The 15,018-nt window shown below is 39.7% G+C and overlaps 1 protein-coding gene and 2 non-coding genes across 4 annotated transcripts in view; all 3 read left to right on the top strand.

Moving 5' to 3' along the window:
• Positions 1 to 15,018, top strand: part of FRMD4B (FERM domain containing 4B) — a 155,019-nt gene that overhangs the window by 26,983 nt on the left and 113,018 nt on the right. Inside the window, exon 1 of one of the 2 annotated variants that reach the window (XM_072420776.1) lies at positions 10,536 to 10,867. The exons of the other annotated variant lie outside the window; for it this stretch is intronic. Within the exon in view, the coding sequence (XP_072276877.1) occupies positions 10,706 to 10,867 (162 nt within the window). The 5' untranslated portion in view covers positions 10,536 to 10,705. Of the gene's footprint in view, positions 1 to 10,535; positions 10,868 to 15,018 lie in introns of those variants that run through there. 2 annotated transcript variants of the gene reach the window in all.
• On the top strand, positions 2,081 to 2,153 carry TRNAR-CCG (transfer RNA arginine (anticodon CCG)). Its single transcript has one exon. It is a non-coding gene; the product is annotated as a tRNA-Arg (tRNA).
• TRNAR-CCG (transfer RNA arginine (anticodon CCG)) lies at positions 4,811 to 4,883 on the top strand. The gene has a single exon. It is a non-coding gene; the product is annotated as a tRNA-Arg (tRNA).

Consider the following 15,018-nt stretch of genomic DNA (forward strand, 5'->3'; position numbering starts at 1 on the left):
AGGCGCGAAATTGGGTGACGTAGGATAAAAAAAAAATTTGCCGATCTCACTGCACATGCGTGAGATCGTGAAATTTTTTTGCCCATGAAAGGGCTCCTTCTGCACATGCCCGAGCACCCAAGAGCCTCCCGGGATGCCTGACGTATTAGGTTGCGGTGCTGGTTGGGGTGCTGAAAAAAAAAAAAAAACAGAATTTTTGCCTTACATAAAAAGGTTGTCTAGTAAAATATTCTGAGTTAGGTACACTTTAATACTAACTTTCACCAGCAAGCGGAGTTTCAGTTGCGATTTTAACTCCAGGGCCCATCAAACCCGGGAGCTGAATGAGGAATGGTACCTTCACTGATACTAATAATCAGTGACATGGTCAGGTAAAAAGACAAACTACCACTGGGCTTCTTGGGGGTCATACTCGTGCTAGTTCTTAAAGAAATGGCATTTGCAGATTTGCCAGCAGGAGGAAGTGACCATTACCGAACCACTCACTGCTGCCCCATTTATTCTCGATGAGCACGGGTAAAATGTTTTGTATGCAGCTACTCTATATATCTCTCTCTCTCTCTCTCTCTCTCTCTCTCTCTCTCTCTTATATATATATATAAATCTCTTTACTCAATTTCTAGCTATATATCACAGGAGACAAGATGCAGAGGGATTTGTAGCTGCTACAAAGTTCATGGTGTGAATTGTCCCCTACAAGATCCAATGATCTCAGCCTCCATCCACCCCCAACAATGACATTACAAGCAACGTTATACCAATGATCCAACCACATACTGAACATGCTTGTAAACACCGCCTTACCCTCGGCTACGTAAAGGTTATTGTAGATTTATATTTGCTTTCCTTTTCCTGTATCATTGCAGACATCAGTTTAATGCCCCAAGACAGCAAATCCATGGACAGAAAGAGGATGGGAGGTGCATCTTGGGAAAGGGAGCTGGTTTGCTGGTATCTATGTTTTATTTGTTGGCCAAATGCTGTGCGTAAAGTGTACCTGCCTGCCATTCGAAATGGAGATCGTGGTTTGGACATGGCACAGTCATGTAAATCTGGTGCTTCTAAAGTTCCTGGCTGTGTTCAACAATTTCAGCCACTGTTGAAGCCTCTGGCCTTTTAAAGCTGATAAGTCAAATGCAAATGAATGCGCAAACAAAAAACAAGATCTTCCCAGCTGTTTCATACAATATAGACCCTCATATTAGTCTATAATATAAAAAAATACAACAGTAGTGGAGACCCTTCGTAATGGGCGCAATAGGTGTGCAGATTGTCTAGTGTAAAGGTTTGTGGTTGTAGCAGGTGTTGTTGGCATACATGTTTTCTGAGATTTCCTATTAAAATCCAAGGCATTGGTTGAACGGCCCACCACCTATTAGATGCTGCATGGGGCATTTTAGCACCTCTCAAACACCCCACCTCCTGCTAAACCCATATTGTGTAGACCATAGAGTCACACCTGTGGACATCTCCACAGGTGTCCTCAGAAGACTGCAGATTACACATTACTCATTTTGATGCAAATGACCCACCATGCAAAAAAAAATGGATTCTTTACCCTTAAGGTGGTGGTAAAGTAACCCTTGGTCCCTTGTACATGATGCACACCATACAAAACAAAAACTATCAATATATATACTTACCTTCACGGTGGCCCTTTGAATACTTCATATCGGCACAGTGGGTGTGTAGACTTTCTGGCATGGAGGGTCATGTTTTCAACTGGTTACCACTTCCCAGACATCCTATTATAACAGTTGTGGTTAGGATACAAGTTGTCTGGGCTTTTCCTTTTCAAGTCTATGTAAGTGGTTAATGTTTACCACTCATGAGATGCTGCATGTAGTACCACGTAGTAGTAACCATACCATCCGCCATCCTCTTAAACAGAGATCCTAGTAGAAAGGTGGCACAATCATGTAAATCTAGTGCCTCTGCAGTTCCTGGCTGTGTTTAACGTTTTCAGCCACAGGTAAAGCTTTTTGCCTTGTAAACCTACTAATTCAAATGCAAATTAATTGGTAAACAAAAAGACAAGTAGGTCTGCTTAGTTTTAATGTTATTCCATCCTTTTTATAGGGGCCCAGTGGCCTAATGGATAAGGCGTCAGCCTCCGGAGCTGAAGATTGTGGGTTCAAGTCCCATCTGGGTCAATGTTTATGTTTCTCTCGTTATCATTTGGATTCTTTTCCCTTAAAGTTGTGGCATAGTGACCCAGGGTCCCTTGTAGACAATGCAAATGCTACAAAAAATATTATATATATACTTACTTTTTCAGGAGCCCTTTGCTTCTCTCCGGCAGCTGAAGGTACCCTTCTAGGTGTACATAACACCAGTTCCCCTGGCACATGACTTCTCCCGTCATCTTGTGCGTCACCACACAAGACCTGTAAATGTTGAAGGTTTATACTATGTTCTGCCCATTCCTACAATTTTTTCTATGTTCAAACCATAACATTGGAGTGTCAGATTTGGACAACCTCCAATTACTGGCTCTTTCTTCTGGTGCTGTCAGTACTGTGGGGGTAGTGCAATGGGCCAAAGATTCCGGTAGGGACCAGGTACCCATCTCTTCCAAAAGTGAAGCAGATGTAAGAAAGTGAAGTTGAAAGAACAGGAGGCACGACAGAGAAGTATCAGTCCTTCACTGGTAGGATTAACAGCCATTAGTGGAAATTTGCAAGGGGACAAAGGGCCATTTCAGACTTGTGTTTGACCAAAGTATTGCACGGCAGGCTCAACCACATCCCCAACTGTTTCCATGCAATCAAATGCATTTGCATATAGTTGCAGAGGAGTTGTGCCATGGTTCCTGGTAGCGATATATTGCTTTTGGCTATGTGGTTCCCTGAAAGGAAAAAACTTTATTGCAAATGCTGATCTGTTCCATGCACCTAAAAGCAGATAACCATCTGGTTTTCCACCACAAGTGTGAAAGGGGCTCACAAGAAAACTGCAAAGTATGCATTATCTTTTTTTTATTGGTTGGCCATCATTCTACTTTAATCAACAGGTTTCCTTGGACTTTGAAAAATTAAAAAAATGCGAGGAAGAAAACAAATCAAAATATAGTTTATAGTTATTTATATAGGAGGAATTTATTCTCATTTCGCAGTATTGACTTTTACACAACTCATAAAAAAGTGGAAGCTTGCCTTACAAACATTAAAATTAGGTGGAACCACTGCACTGCCATAATCCAGCGTGATATACGGTTTTCTTCAGGGTTACAGAACAAATCATCTTTTTCAGTTACCGTAGACGCAGCAATTACAGTACCCATGTCTGAGGCTTGGTTTGGCACAGAATAATTTACCTCAATCTCACAGAATTAGAAGCAATTTATCATGGATTTTCTGCAGTTCTGTTTTGGATGCATATACCAACAACTGCTAAATAAATACAAATAAAGCCAAAACTCAATCACAAATCTCCTATAAGTTTTACTACTTTGTTCTAATTTTTATTGTTGTATTTGATATTGCTAATTATGCACCTTGCAATGGATGAGACCTACTGATCCTTTGTTCAGGCACGTCTTGGTAGAGTTTATCCACTCAAAATTGGTGGAGTATGACAATGCAGAAGCACAATTAAAGCTTCCAATGATGACTGTACTATATCAACACATGCTACATAGACGTAAACCACTGTTGTCACTATCAGGAAAACCTTATGAAAATTTACAGCTGGGAGAGTTGGGTGTCACCAATGTGGGGAGGTTTACAGAGTCATCAGGAAACTGGACATCAGCAAAATTGACAGGAACTACAGAAAAGAGTCTTCACCCATTGCTGAAATTTGACTTGTGGCTGGAAAAGAAGATAATTCCAGGCAATCCTCTTAAAAAATCCTGACCTACTGATTCCTCCCAGTTCAGCAATGAATAGGGTAACATATAGAGAATTTATGGACATATTGCTGCTCTCAATCGGACCACAGACAGCCATATTGTATAGACCATTGTGTCACAACTGTAGGCACTTGTACAGGTGTCCCCAGAAGGCTACAACTTCCCTGAGAGCATCCACACAAATTTTAATGCAAATGAACATCACACAATGTATGGGCCCAGTGGCCTAATGAATAAGGTGCCAGCCTCCAGAACTGAAGATTGTGGGTTCCATCTTGGTCATTTTGTTTATTTTGTTCTGTCTTATAATGGAATTCATGCAACAGCAAGAGCTTCCTACCTGTATTGTACAATATACACCCTCATGGCACAGTCTATAATAATATTAAATTGGACAGCAAGTTCCACTCTCTTTAGCTCTTACCAGGAACCCAATTTCAACAGCTTGGTGTGGTTAGGATGTATATTTTCTGTATATTTTCTGTACCACCTAATAAATGCCACATTGAACATTTCAGTACAACTTTAAACTGCATTGTCACCACACCTCCTGTGAAACTCATAGTTGTGTCACAACTATGGCACCAGCACAAATGCCCCCAAAAGACTGCAGCTTCCATGGGGATATCTACACTAATTTTATTTCAGTAACAGGTGTTGTTGGGATACATGTTTTCTGAGCTTTCCCATTCAGGTCTAAGGCTTTGGTTGAACAGCCCACCACCTATTAGATGCTGCATGGGGCATTTCAGCACCTCTCAAACACCGCACCTCCTGCTAAACCAATATTGTGTGGACCATTGAGTCACAACTGTAGACATCTCCACAGGTGTTCTCAGAAGACTGCAGCTTACATGAGGACATCTACACTCATTTTGATGTAAATGACCCTCTGTGCAAAAACAAAGAAACAACTGAAGGACACGGCTTTACATTCAACCTACTGCTGGGAAGAGGGGCCCAGTGGCCTAATGGATAAGGCATCAGCCTCCGGAGCTGAAGATTGTGGGTTCAAGTCCCATCTGGGTCATTGTGTTTATGTGGTCCTTTCTTATAATGAAGTTAATTCAATAACAAGAACTTCTGACATGTTTTATACAATATAGACCTTCATGTTAGTCTTTAATATTTAAATATATATGGGCACAATGGGTGTGCAGATCCCCGAGGGTGAAGGTTCGTGTTATGGATTTACCACTCTCCAGGGATGAAATTTCAGTAGCAGGTGTTATTGGGATACATGTTTTCTGAGATTTCCCATTCAAGTCCAAGGCAAGGTACAGCGCACCACCTATTAGATGCTGCATGGAGCATTTTAGCACCTCTCAAACACCACACCTCCTGCTAAAACCATATTGTGTAGACCAGGGGTCCCCACACTTTTTTGGCTCGCGAGATACTTTTTAAATGACCAAGTCAAAATGATCTACCAACAAAAAAATACTAAACATATATTTATTTATATATATACTGAGTATGACACAGAAGTGACTGAAGCTAATTAGACATTGAATGGCAGAACTTTGCACTGACATTGCACTAAAAGACTATAGTGACAGGAAAGCTACAGTTCACCCGTCATAGGAGAATGATGTGCTGCACAAAACAAAGAACTGCTAATCTCTACAAAGGTATCTCGGTAATTGAACCCTGACCCCGAGCCTGAACTGACTTGGCGCCCAGCATTGCTCACCTCAGACTGCCCTTCTGCCCTCTCTGCCTCTCTCCCCACTGTTACAAAAGCCTTCTCACACAGAAAGACATCCCCAGGATCCCCATAGTTGTAGCAGTTGTAGTTGGCTGCTAGGAAACAGCAGGGAGGGGTAAGGCAGGGCTCTGCGACTGACTCAGGTTGCCTTTGCGATCGACTGGTAGATGGGGATCAATGTTTTGGGCACCCCTGGTGTAGACCATTGAGTCACAACTGTGGATATCTCCATAGGTGCCCCCAGAAGGCTGCAGCTCATATGAGGATATCTACACTCAGTTTGATGCAAATGACCCACAGTGCAAAAGAAAAACATGGAGGAGACAGCTTGACATCCAATGTCCTACTCTAGGGGTCAGCAGAAGGGCTAAAGATTGTGGGTTCTAATCACATCTGGGTTGTGCTGTTCATGTTGTCTTGTCTTTTAATGGAATTAATTCAATAGCAAGAACTTCCCAGCTATACAATATAGACCCCCATGGTACAGTGTAAAACAATAATAAAAAAAGGAAATAAATGCAATAGCTGGAACCATTCATAATGGGTGCAAATCATATCAGCACCATTCAGAAACTGCAAAGAAACAATACCTCTTGGTAAACCCAAATGGGTAGACTATTGTGTCATAACTATAGGCAGATTAAAGAATATGGATTCAAGTCCCATGTGGGTTTCTGTGCTTATGTTTCCCTATCTTATAATTGAAATACTTACACTACCAAGATTTTCCAACATGTTTTGTCTCTTATAGGCCCTCGTGCTAAATTTTATATTGAACAAAACAGCAAGAATAGGAAGCCCTCATAACAGACACAGTGGGTATGCAGACTGACTGGTGCAGAGGGTTATGCTGTGCTGCAGTTACCACTTACAGGGCACAATTTCATCCAATACAAATGTTCTCCACAGAAATGATTTTAAACTGGGTGAGAGGAAGCTGGAGGCGGATAGCAGCCTTTGTATTGTGACCAAACTCTTTAGTAACCACCAAAAACAACTGGATAGTTACTGAAAAGTGCTAGGTAGTGTGCCCGGCTAATAGGAGCTGGGGAGAACACGGCACTAAGTGTGGTTAAATTATAGGTTTTCTTGGCTTTTCCCAGTCAGCTCTATAAAAGCAATTGAACTGACCAGCAACCATGGAATGTGGGATGTAGCATCTCAACAATGCTCGAAAGCTTCAACACAACTATTATACTCTTCTATTACCTATTCTACTCTTCCATCTATTATACTCTTCAAAACTTTTTTCGCATTCCTTACATTGATAATTGCTGGTTTCTTTACACTAGAGAACACTAGAAAGCCACTTGTTTAACCACCTAACTAAAGAAACCCTAAATGATGCATGGGTCAGGTTGGACGATATTTCTGACATTCTAATTCTGTTTGACTCCTTAGTGGGTCAACATACGAGTTTGGATTTTACATACATACCAAGGCAGAAAAATAGGTTTGCCCTTTGGTGACAGGTTTGCGCCATCGTGTTTTAAAGACCATTACAGGAGTGCGTAACATTCACAATAATGCTGTTCTCTGCAGTATGGTGTCCTGGGACTCAAATTGACTAGTACTCAACATTCAGCAAAAATGATTTTGGCAGCATATGGATAACTGCCTCTCTGAATTAATAGGCTGCTAATGATCCCCACAGTACTACACAGCACATTTCTGTATATATACATTCATGCTGACATCCATACACAATTTTATACATACAATCCACCCATCCTGTATATAACCTGTCTGTTTTTACTGTGCTCTTACAGTTCCTGGAATGGTAGAATATGATTTAATTTCCCGGCTTGGAGTAATTGACATTTACACCATCAATTTTGCCTGGGTGGAGCAGTGGACCTGAATTTACTGCCAAGTAAAGCAAAAGCCTAGACTTTAAATGTTCCTGAGTCGTTCAGTAATTGCAGGCACTGGAAGAATACTAGCAACTAGTATTTGATGAAATGTGTACTTCTTAACTAGTGCATTTTGCACAATCATAAATGCAATGTGATACCACCCATGAAAACTGATACACATTTCCCTTTCAACGTCAATACGGAAGTCAAAAAGGTGCCATCTTTCCACTTGCTTGATGGTTGTCAATCACTAATGGTCAGAAATCAGGTTTCAAGTTGATGGAAAGATGGCATGCCTTAATCCTTATGGCAAACAGTGACCAATCATTTTCAATCATGGGATTTGCTTGACCGTTAAAGTGGTGTGCCAATGTCGTTGAAGTATTAGGCTAAAAAACTGGGGGTGAAGATACAGACTCTATCAGACAGAACTGGCCAGACATTAGTAAAAGTGCTGATCTATTTTTTTTTTCATTTAATGTTTCCTAAATGTCGACTGCGATTTTTTTACAGTTTCCCTAGTAATAGGGTTGTGACATCCTGTTTGAAATTTAGCAGCCAGCAGATGTTAAAGATATCTAAAAATGGTTGTATCAGCAGATTAGGGGTTCAGAAACGTTATAACATCAGCAAAGCAGCTGCAGGTGTAATAAAGCACACGTTATGCTGACAAAAGAGTCAGATTTTATTAAATCAGATTTGTTAGCAAAAGAAAAATTATTTCACTAAATTATATCATTTTTTATTTACAATAATGACCACCATTATCGTAAGTGACAGCCAAGGGGAGGTTCAAATGGAACTCCAGAATGAATACAAAAATTAGACAATCTATATTTATAATTTTCTTATATCTATTCACCTAATGTCTGTTAATTCTGTCATTTCTTTATGGGGTTGTAATTTTCTGTCTTTCACCAAGTTTGCCATTATAATGGAACCACAAGCTCCATTCACCTCTGTTTTGAACCAGAAGGTTGTGCTAGGACCCCCTCAACACCAGAAATGTTGAGTGTTATCAAGTTATATTGTACAATACAATATGAGTATCTTTGTTTGGTTGTATCAATGGGGTAATAGACTTTAAACTTTTGTGTACCTGGAAAAGGAAGGTAAAGCATATGTTTTCCCACTGCCTATATTAATGGTTTTGCCAAATTGTTCAGGTAAGCACTTTAATTTTGTACTAACTTACTTGCCAAAGCATCCCTCTTCCCCACCTCAGAGATGCCGAGATTACCCTTCCTGTTCCATTGTTGCCATTGACATCTTCATCCGGTCTTCTTCCAGGTTTGGAGTCTTTGGGCATTGACCTGGTTGGGATGGTTATACTTTACCACGGCACAGAATCTTACAAGGCCCATGCACCAAGCTGTGCATGCGTGGTTCAGTATAAGGATTTTTAGTTGTTGTTAGTGAAGCAGAGTTTATTTCCACTTTCTGAATATTAAACAGCTCCCAATCCAAAATTTAAAAAAGCAAAAAAAAAATTAGGGAAGGTTCAGACCTGCTTGATCCCGCATTGCTTCTTGTGACTCGTATTTGTAACAGTGTCTGCACATTTACCAGCTGGTGGTGATTGGTATTAGTACCAGTCACTGCTACCCCAACGTATTCTCTATGGGGTTGCTGCCAGGGAATACTACCACTAAAGGCAGTGGTTCCCTGGCAGTAACCACGACGCAACCTCATTACCAGTGTGGACAAGAAATGATAGTTATCAAAGTCAAACTATTTGACTTAATATTAAATATACCAGTTAAAGAAAATACACAGTTAAAGTCATACTTACCTAAAAGAGCATCTGAGAAATAAACAAATAAATAAAACAATCGGATGAGAATCGGTATTCGCAGGGCCGGGTGACTGTTGTAATGGTGGAAACCTCATTCAACTCGGTAACGGTTGCCTCATACAACTTAACACTACACTAACGTCATGCTGTGCCTCTATGTCTAGTACAGTTTGTGAATTTAGTACAATATGAAAGTGAGCAAAAATTGTCATTCAGAACATAAGAATTTATTAGAATATTATTTTTGTTTTTATTATTAAAAAATTGCAAATAATGTCCAAATTTTTCTGTGAATCACCAAAATGTTCTTGCGGCCCACAAGGTCAAGCAAGACCACTGGTCTAGGCTGAAAGTTGTACACATGTTTATTTTTCAGAACAAACAACAGATAACCTTTTACCAAAAATGTTATTATTTTGACGTGTTTCCTTTTGGTTCATAGGAAAGTGCACTTTTGGCAAAACTATGGATGATGCAGCTTTTTAACACAGCAGAAATTTAAAAGAGTCACCTAAGTATCTTAAACGGCTTGGTTCTTTTTTAAGTAAAATCGATCAGGTTTTGCCTCTTATGATCTTTGAGCTGACAGTGAGAGCTGTGTGTTAAGCTTCTTTTCTTTCTTGAAGAGATTTATAAAATAACCTTCCACCGTGGAACCTTTAAATACCACAATGAGCCAACCTCACTTTTCTATCTCCCTTTAGCCGTCCTTCTATCCACAAACAGTGTGTCATGAACTGTCGTGGTCCTCGGGGACCCCTGCCAAGCTTCATTTTCACCATAACTACCCAGTCTCCTTTTAAGTTTTCCCCTGTGGCCTATTATCAAGTGTTTACCGCCTGTGTGACTCATCTGCGACGCTGCGAGTGATCTCTTCATTAATACCATTACGTGACTTTTTATTTCTGGACCTGATTGCTGTGCTTCGATGAAGCAAAGTATTCTTTGACGATGCAACGATAGACCACGGCACCGATTCTGCATCGCGTCAACAATACTTTTGCCGTTTTTTAAAATATTTAATTGCATTTCCTGAAAGTCAAATTAGATTTAACGGTGTTGTCTTCCAAACACGAAATTGCTGTTCCAACTTCTATGATGTCATTGCTTCCTGATGGGATTGCACTTTTTGCCTTGGAAAAAGAACTTTTTGATCTTGTCATTTTGCTCCAGTCTTTTTTTGGAATCAATGGCTTACGTTTTAATTAAACAAATGTCATTTTTGCTACCGTCGCTTACCAGATTGCTGTAAGCTGCTTGCGAGGGACCTGGATGCTCCGTGTAAAAGGCTCAGCCGTTAGAATCTTTGGCCAGACTTCAAGCAGCAGTTGGACTCTGCCCAGGAAACCAACTGAAAGACAAGTTTGTTTAATTGACCCTAGTTTTTTTTTTTCCTTTTTTTTTTGCTGTGCCTGGAATAAAGCTGCTGGATCATTTTCAGCCAGCTGTGCATCAGAAGGGGACAGGTCTGTTGAATGAGAGTCTTGTGAACCATGGCTTCGGTGTTCATGTGCGGGGTAGAAGACATGCTGTGCAATGGGAGCCGCTTTGTATGGAACTTGACCGTGTCTACATTGAGGAGGTGGTACACCCACAGGGCCAGGGCATGCCAGCTGGTGCTGAGGACTTGGTGCGGCCTCAGGGAGGTCTATCAGGTAAATGGGCTTAAGGGGCTTAAAAGACTTTTCGTTATCAATTATTAAAAATGCATATTTTCAAGCTAAATTCCAATTAGATTTAAATAAAAAGCCTAAATTAATACAATTCTGCAATCTATTTTTGTAATGCTTGCAGTGTGTACCTATATTTGGTATCAGCCTCTAGTCTACTGCAGAGCTTAGAGAGAAGGAAAGAGAAGCAGAACTAGTAGCAAGTGCAAGTGGGTTACAGTGCAAGAAGTATGCTAATTGGAGGAATGAGCAGAAGGATATTATCTCAGGGTACTGCTTCTCTTTTCACTATCTAGTCCAAAATAGTGGTAGGGAGGAGGCTTGAAAGTGAAAATGAAACTGCAGTGGAGAATGGTCAAATCTCATTGTCAGCCAGAAAGGGCTGTGCTCTGTGGAAGAGTTGTGTAAATTTAAGGACAGGATGGACATATACAGTAAAGCTTTGACAGGTGATGTAGATTTTTTGTTTGTAGTTCATCTATTTTGCCATGAATTCAGCTTTATGTGATTTATGTGGCTGACTTTATTACTGATAATTGTATTGTATAGAGTCCTATGGAAATTTGTAAAGGTGATAGTGGACCACACATGAAGTTTTGATTTATAGATCATGGAAATAGGTCTTGCATCTAATCTTGGGCCAAGCATGCATACTGGGGTAGGAGAGTGTTGTATGTTTGTGCTAAGAAGGTTGGAGGGGAATAGAAGGAGATACATGTGATATCATTATATCTTGTATAGAGGGGGCTATATTTCAGAAACTGTCCAACAAGTATATTCCCCATGAGAAAGTAATCAGGGGTAACATGCTCATCTGATATGGCCACTATACAATATCATTGGGAACATCAATATCATGTAGTAATTATTAAATATGGCCAGCTTTAGCCAATCAACAATAGATATCACATTTGCCAAAAGACTTCTGAGCTAAACTTTTAATATCATATGTAACTAGAATCCAGGTTTTCTCAATTACCTGGCTATATGACCAATGCCATAGGGCTGTTCATGTGATTCCTACCAAAGGCAGGCCAAGCAATGATGCTGATTGGTTGGTTTTGCCTGAATACCAGCACCACCGTCCCCATGCACCTTTTGGCAGACATTGCATTGGTTAAATACCTGCCCACTAGATTGAATTTCAATCCATGTTTTACAGCTACAGATATGTTTTCCTGCTACTTTTCACACATTTTTTACTACATCCAGGCTTTATTTTAAAATCATGGTTGCAATTACTAATAAGTGAAAATCCACATTATTCTTTAAATAGTTGTGAATAATACCACACTGGCAATGGGTAATTAGTGACTGCTGTTTTGTCCAGTCCAACGTTGTTCTCCATTCTGGAACACTTAGGGCTGTAAGGAGGCAAATGGTCTGCACATATCCTCTGGTACTCAGATCTTTTAAATCAGGGGTGCCCACACCTTTTTGGCATTCAAGCTACTTTTAAAATGACCAGGGTAAAATGATCTACCAACAATAAAAACTTGGACTTATAAACTCCTGTGCGCGATAGAGTTCATTTTAAAAGGCAAAGCTTCGCAATCTACTTGCATTGACTTTGCAATCTACTGGTAGATCGCGATTCACCTTTTGGGCACCCCTGTTTTAGATTATAATAATCCAACTTTATTATTATCCACTACCCACATATATTTGTACCTTTCCACTTAAAGCCCTGAAGGAGTGATGGCAAACCCCTGAAATGAGTGTGCAAGCTCCCTGACCAATCTTTTTTTTAGATTTAAGCCCTGGAGGCCCCTAGTGGTGAGGCTGATAAATAGAAAGCTGCCTCTCTGGGGTCCAACACTCCATTGTTACACTATGTCCAGATAGAAAATATAAAATTTAGACAATTGTAGGGAACTTTGATTTTACTGAGTCTGCCTAAACACAAAGACATAATTCCTATTTTCCTATTGGATGGAACTTTTTATTTTGAATTTTGTTTTTCCATTTACTAGAAAATATTTATAAATGCAGGAAAATAAAAAGAAGCAAATAAGGAATCTAAAGTACAGAGAGAAGAGTTTTCACAGCAACAATCTAGCAATATAGCTAGAGAGCATGCAGGGTTATCTCAATACAGGTACCCTTAGATATAATTGCAAAAGGATTGGCAAGGGCCACTTATGAGTCATTCTGTCAATAAAATAGATTCTGAATGTATGTTTTTCCCTGGAAATAAGACAAGTAATATACATGTTTCCAGTTGCTCATGCTGTTATAGTGGCCAGCAGACAGAAGCCAACACTTCCAGGAACGTTGGTTTCCTGGTCCTAAATCTCCCCAGTGAGATACAAAACTCTATCCAAAACTACATAAAAATAAATGTTTGTCCGGGGTAAAGCTTAGGTATAAACTACATCGGTTCAAGTTGACCCTTGATCATCATAAAGCACATGGAAATAATATAAAATTTTGGGCATTATGATTGAGTTGCCACCATTCTCTGAACGCCCTATGAGCAATACAGCTTCTACTTTTCGGAAATGGCTTCCCACAAGGTTATGGTTTGTTTTTGTAGGGATTTGTGCTCATTTGGCCAGAAGAGCATTTGTGAAGTCGGGTACTGATGCCGAACGAGAAGACCTGGCTCATTTTTTAGAATTAGGTAAAAAAGAGAGAAGTTCATTGAGTTCATCCACTGAAATCATCAGTTGTGTTAGTTGTGTTAATGTTGGGGATCCTCCACACCAAACTCATCCAACCTCGAGTCTTTATGAATGTGGCTTTGTACAAGTCACAATGGAACAGAAAATAGCCTTCTCCGTGTTACCATAAGTGCACAAATGTCTAAAAACATTGTACTTTGCAGTATTACTAATATTTTTAGTTCAACCAACTGAATTCGATCATTTGACTTGGTATAGGTTATTCAAGAAGTTCATGTAGACAAAATCGCCAAGTGCCCCAAACTTTTGGTATATTTGTTCTTGCACAAGTTCTTTAAACCTTAGGGCCACCTAATAATGGAGAATAATGTATCAGTCCCTTATTGCCTGGTAATCTCAGTGTGAGATCTGCTTGTATACAGCCAACCCCAAGGCTCTGTTTACCTTGTAACACCTTGTGCCTTTGATGCATAGGAAATAGAAATATATAATATAACACATTGGTGTCAGTGATGTAGTGCACCCCAAGGAGTTTGCTATAGGATTGTCTTATCCGTTATCTGTTGAGAAGAAAAAGAATCATTCAATGCACTGGCAATACAGCAAAAAAGAATTTGTCTCCATAGGTTTTGAGCAAGATTAAAACAGCAACATTTAAAAAATGCACCAATCATTTTGCTTGTGTTGGAGCACTTTAGAAAGCATTTTTCTTGCATTGTTTTTTTACACATATTTAGTACCATGCAGTGACCTGATTCTCCAAACATAAAGCCTATTGGTTAGGCAATTTCCATAAGGAGTATACAACTAATTGCTTTGAGGGTACAGATATCACTTTGACAACTGGAATTAATATAAATGAGTGTAATTATTGAGGGCTCTTTAACTCCCATTCTAAATAATCATTGGAGACAATTAATCAAGCGATTGTCTGTGCACTTTCAGTTCCATGCTGCATTTAATAGATCATTTTAAACCTGACAATTAGCATGGAATGTACTTCTATTCATTTGGATTATTTCACTGAGATGAGGGTCAAAGGTAGCAGTTTGCCAAAAAGAACTTTATGTAATATTTCTATTAGTAGATGAGTGGCCAAGAAATGCATTGGACTATATTCACAATAGTTATGTGGTCACAATGAATACCACAAACCGAGATCTCTATATTTAAGGTCTTTTCGCCAACTATGTAAGCCAGTGTTTCTCAAACTTTTTTAACAGGGGGGACACCGTGAAATAACTCACAGGTCTTCAGGAAACTTCTCAAAGTTCATTAGTAAGGTGATCAGGGGAAACACTTACATTACTGGCTATTGGGAACAATGTCAACAGTCAAAAAGATCATTGTTATTGATTAGACCTGGGAGGCACAAATTGATCATTGCTCAAAGAACCCCTAGCAAACTCTGGAGGAACCCTGGTTGAGAAACAGTGATCTAAAGCTGCGTACACACTTCCAATTTTTATCGTTGGAAATGAACGACGAACGAACGACTGATTGGCCAAAAAT

The sequence above is a fragment of the Pyxicephalus adspersus genome, chromosome 8 (assembly GCF_032062135.1).
Source record: "Pyxicephalus adspersus chromosome 8, UCB_Pads_2.0, whole genome shotgun sequence".
In the NCBI taxonomy this organism is placed as follows: domain Eukaryota; kingdom Metazoa; phylum Chordata; class Amphibia; order Anura; family Pyxicephalidae; genus Pyxicephalus; species Pyxicephalus adspersus.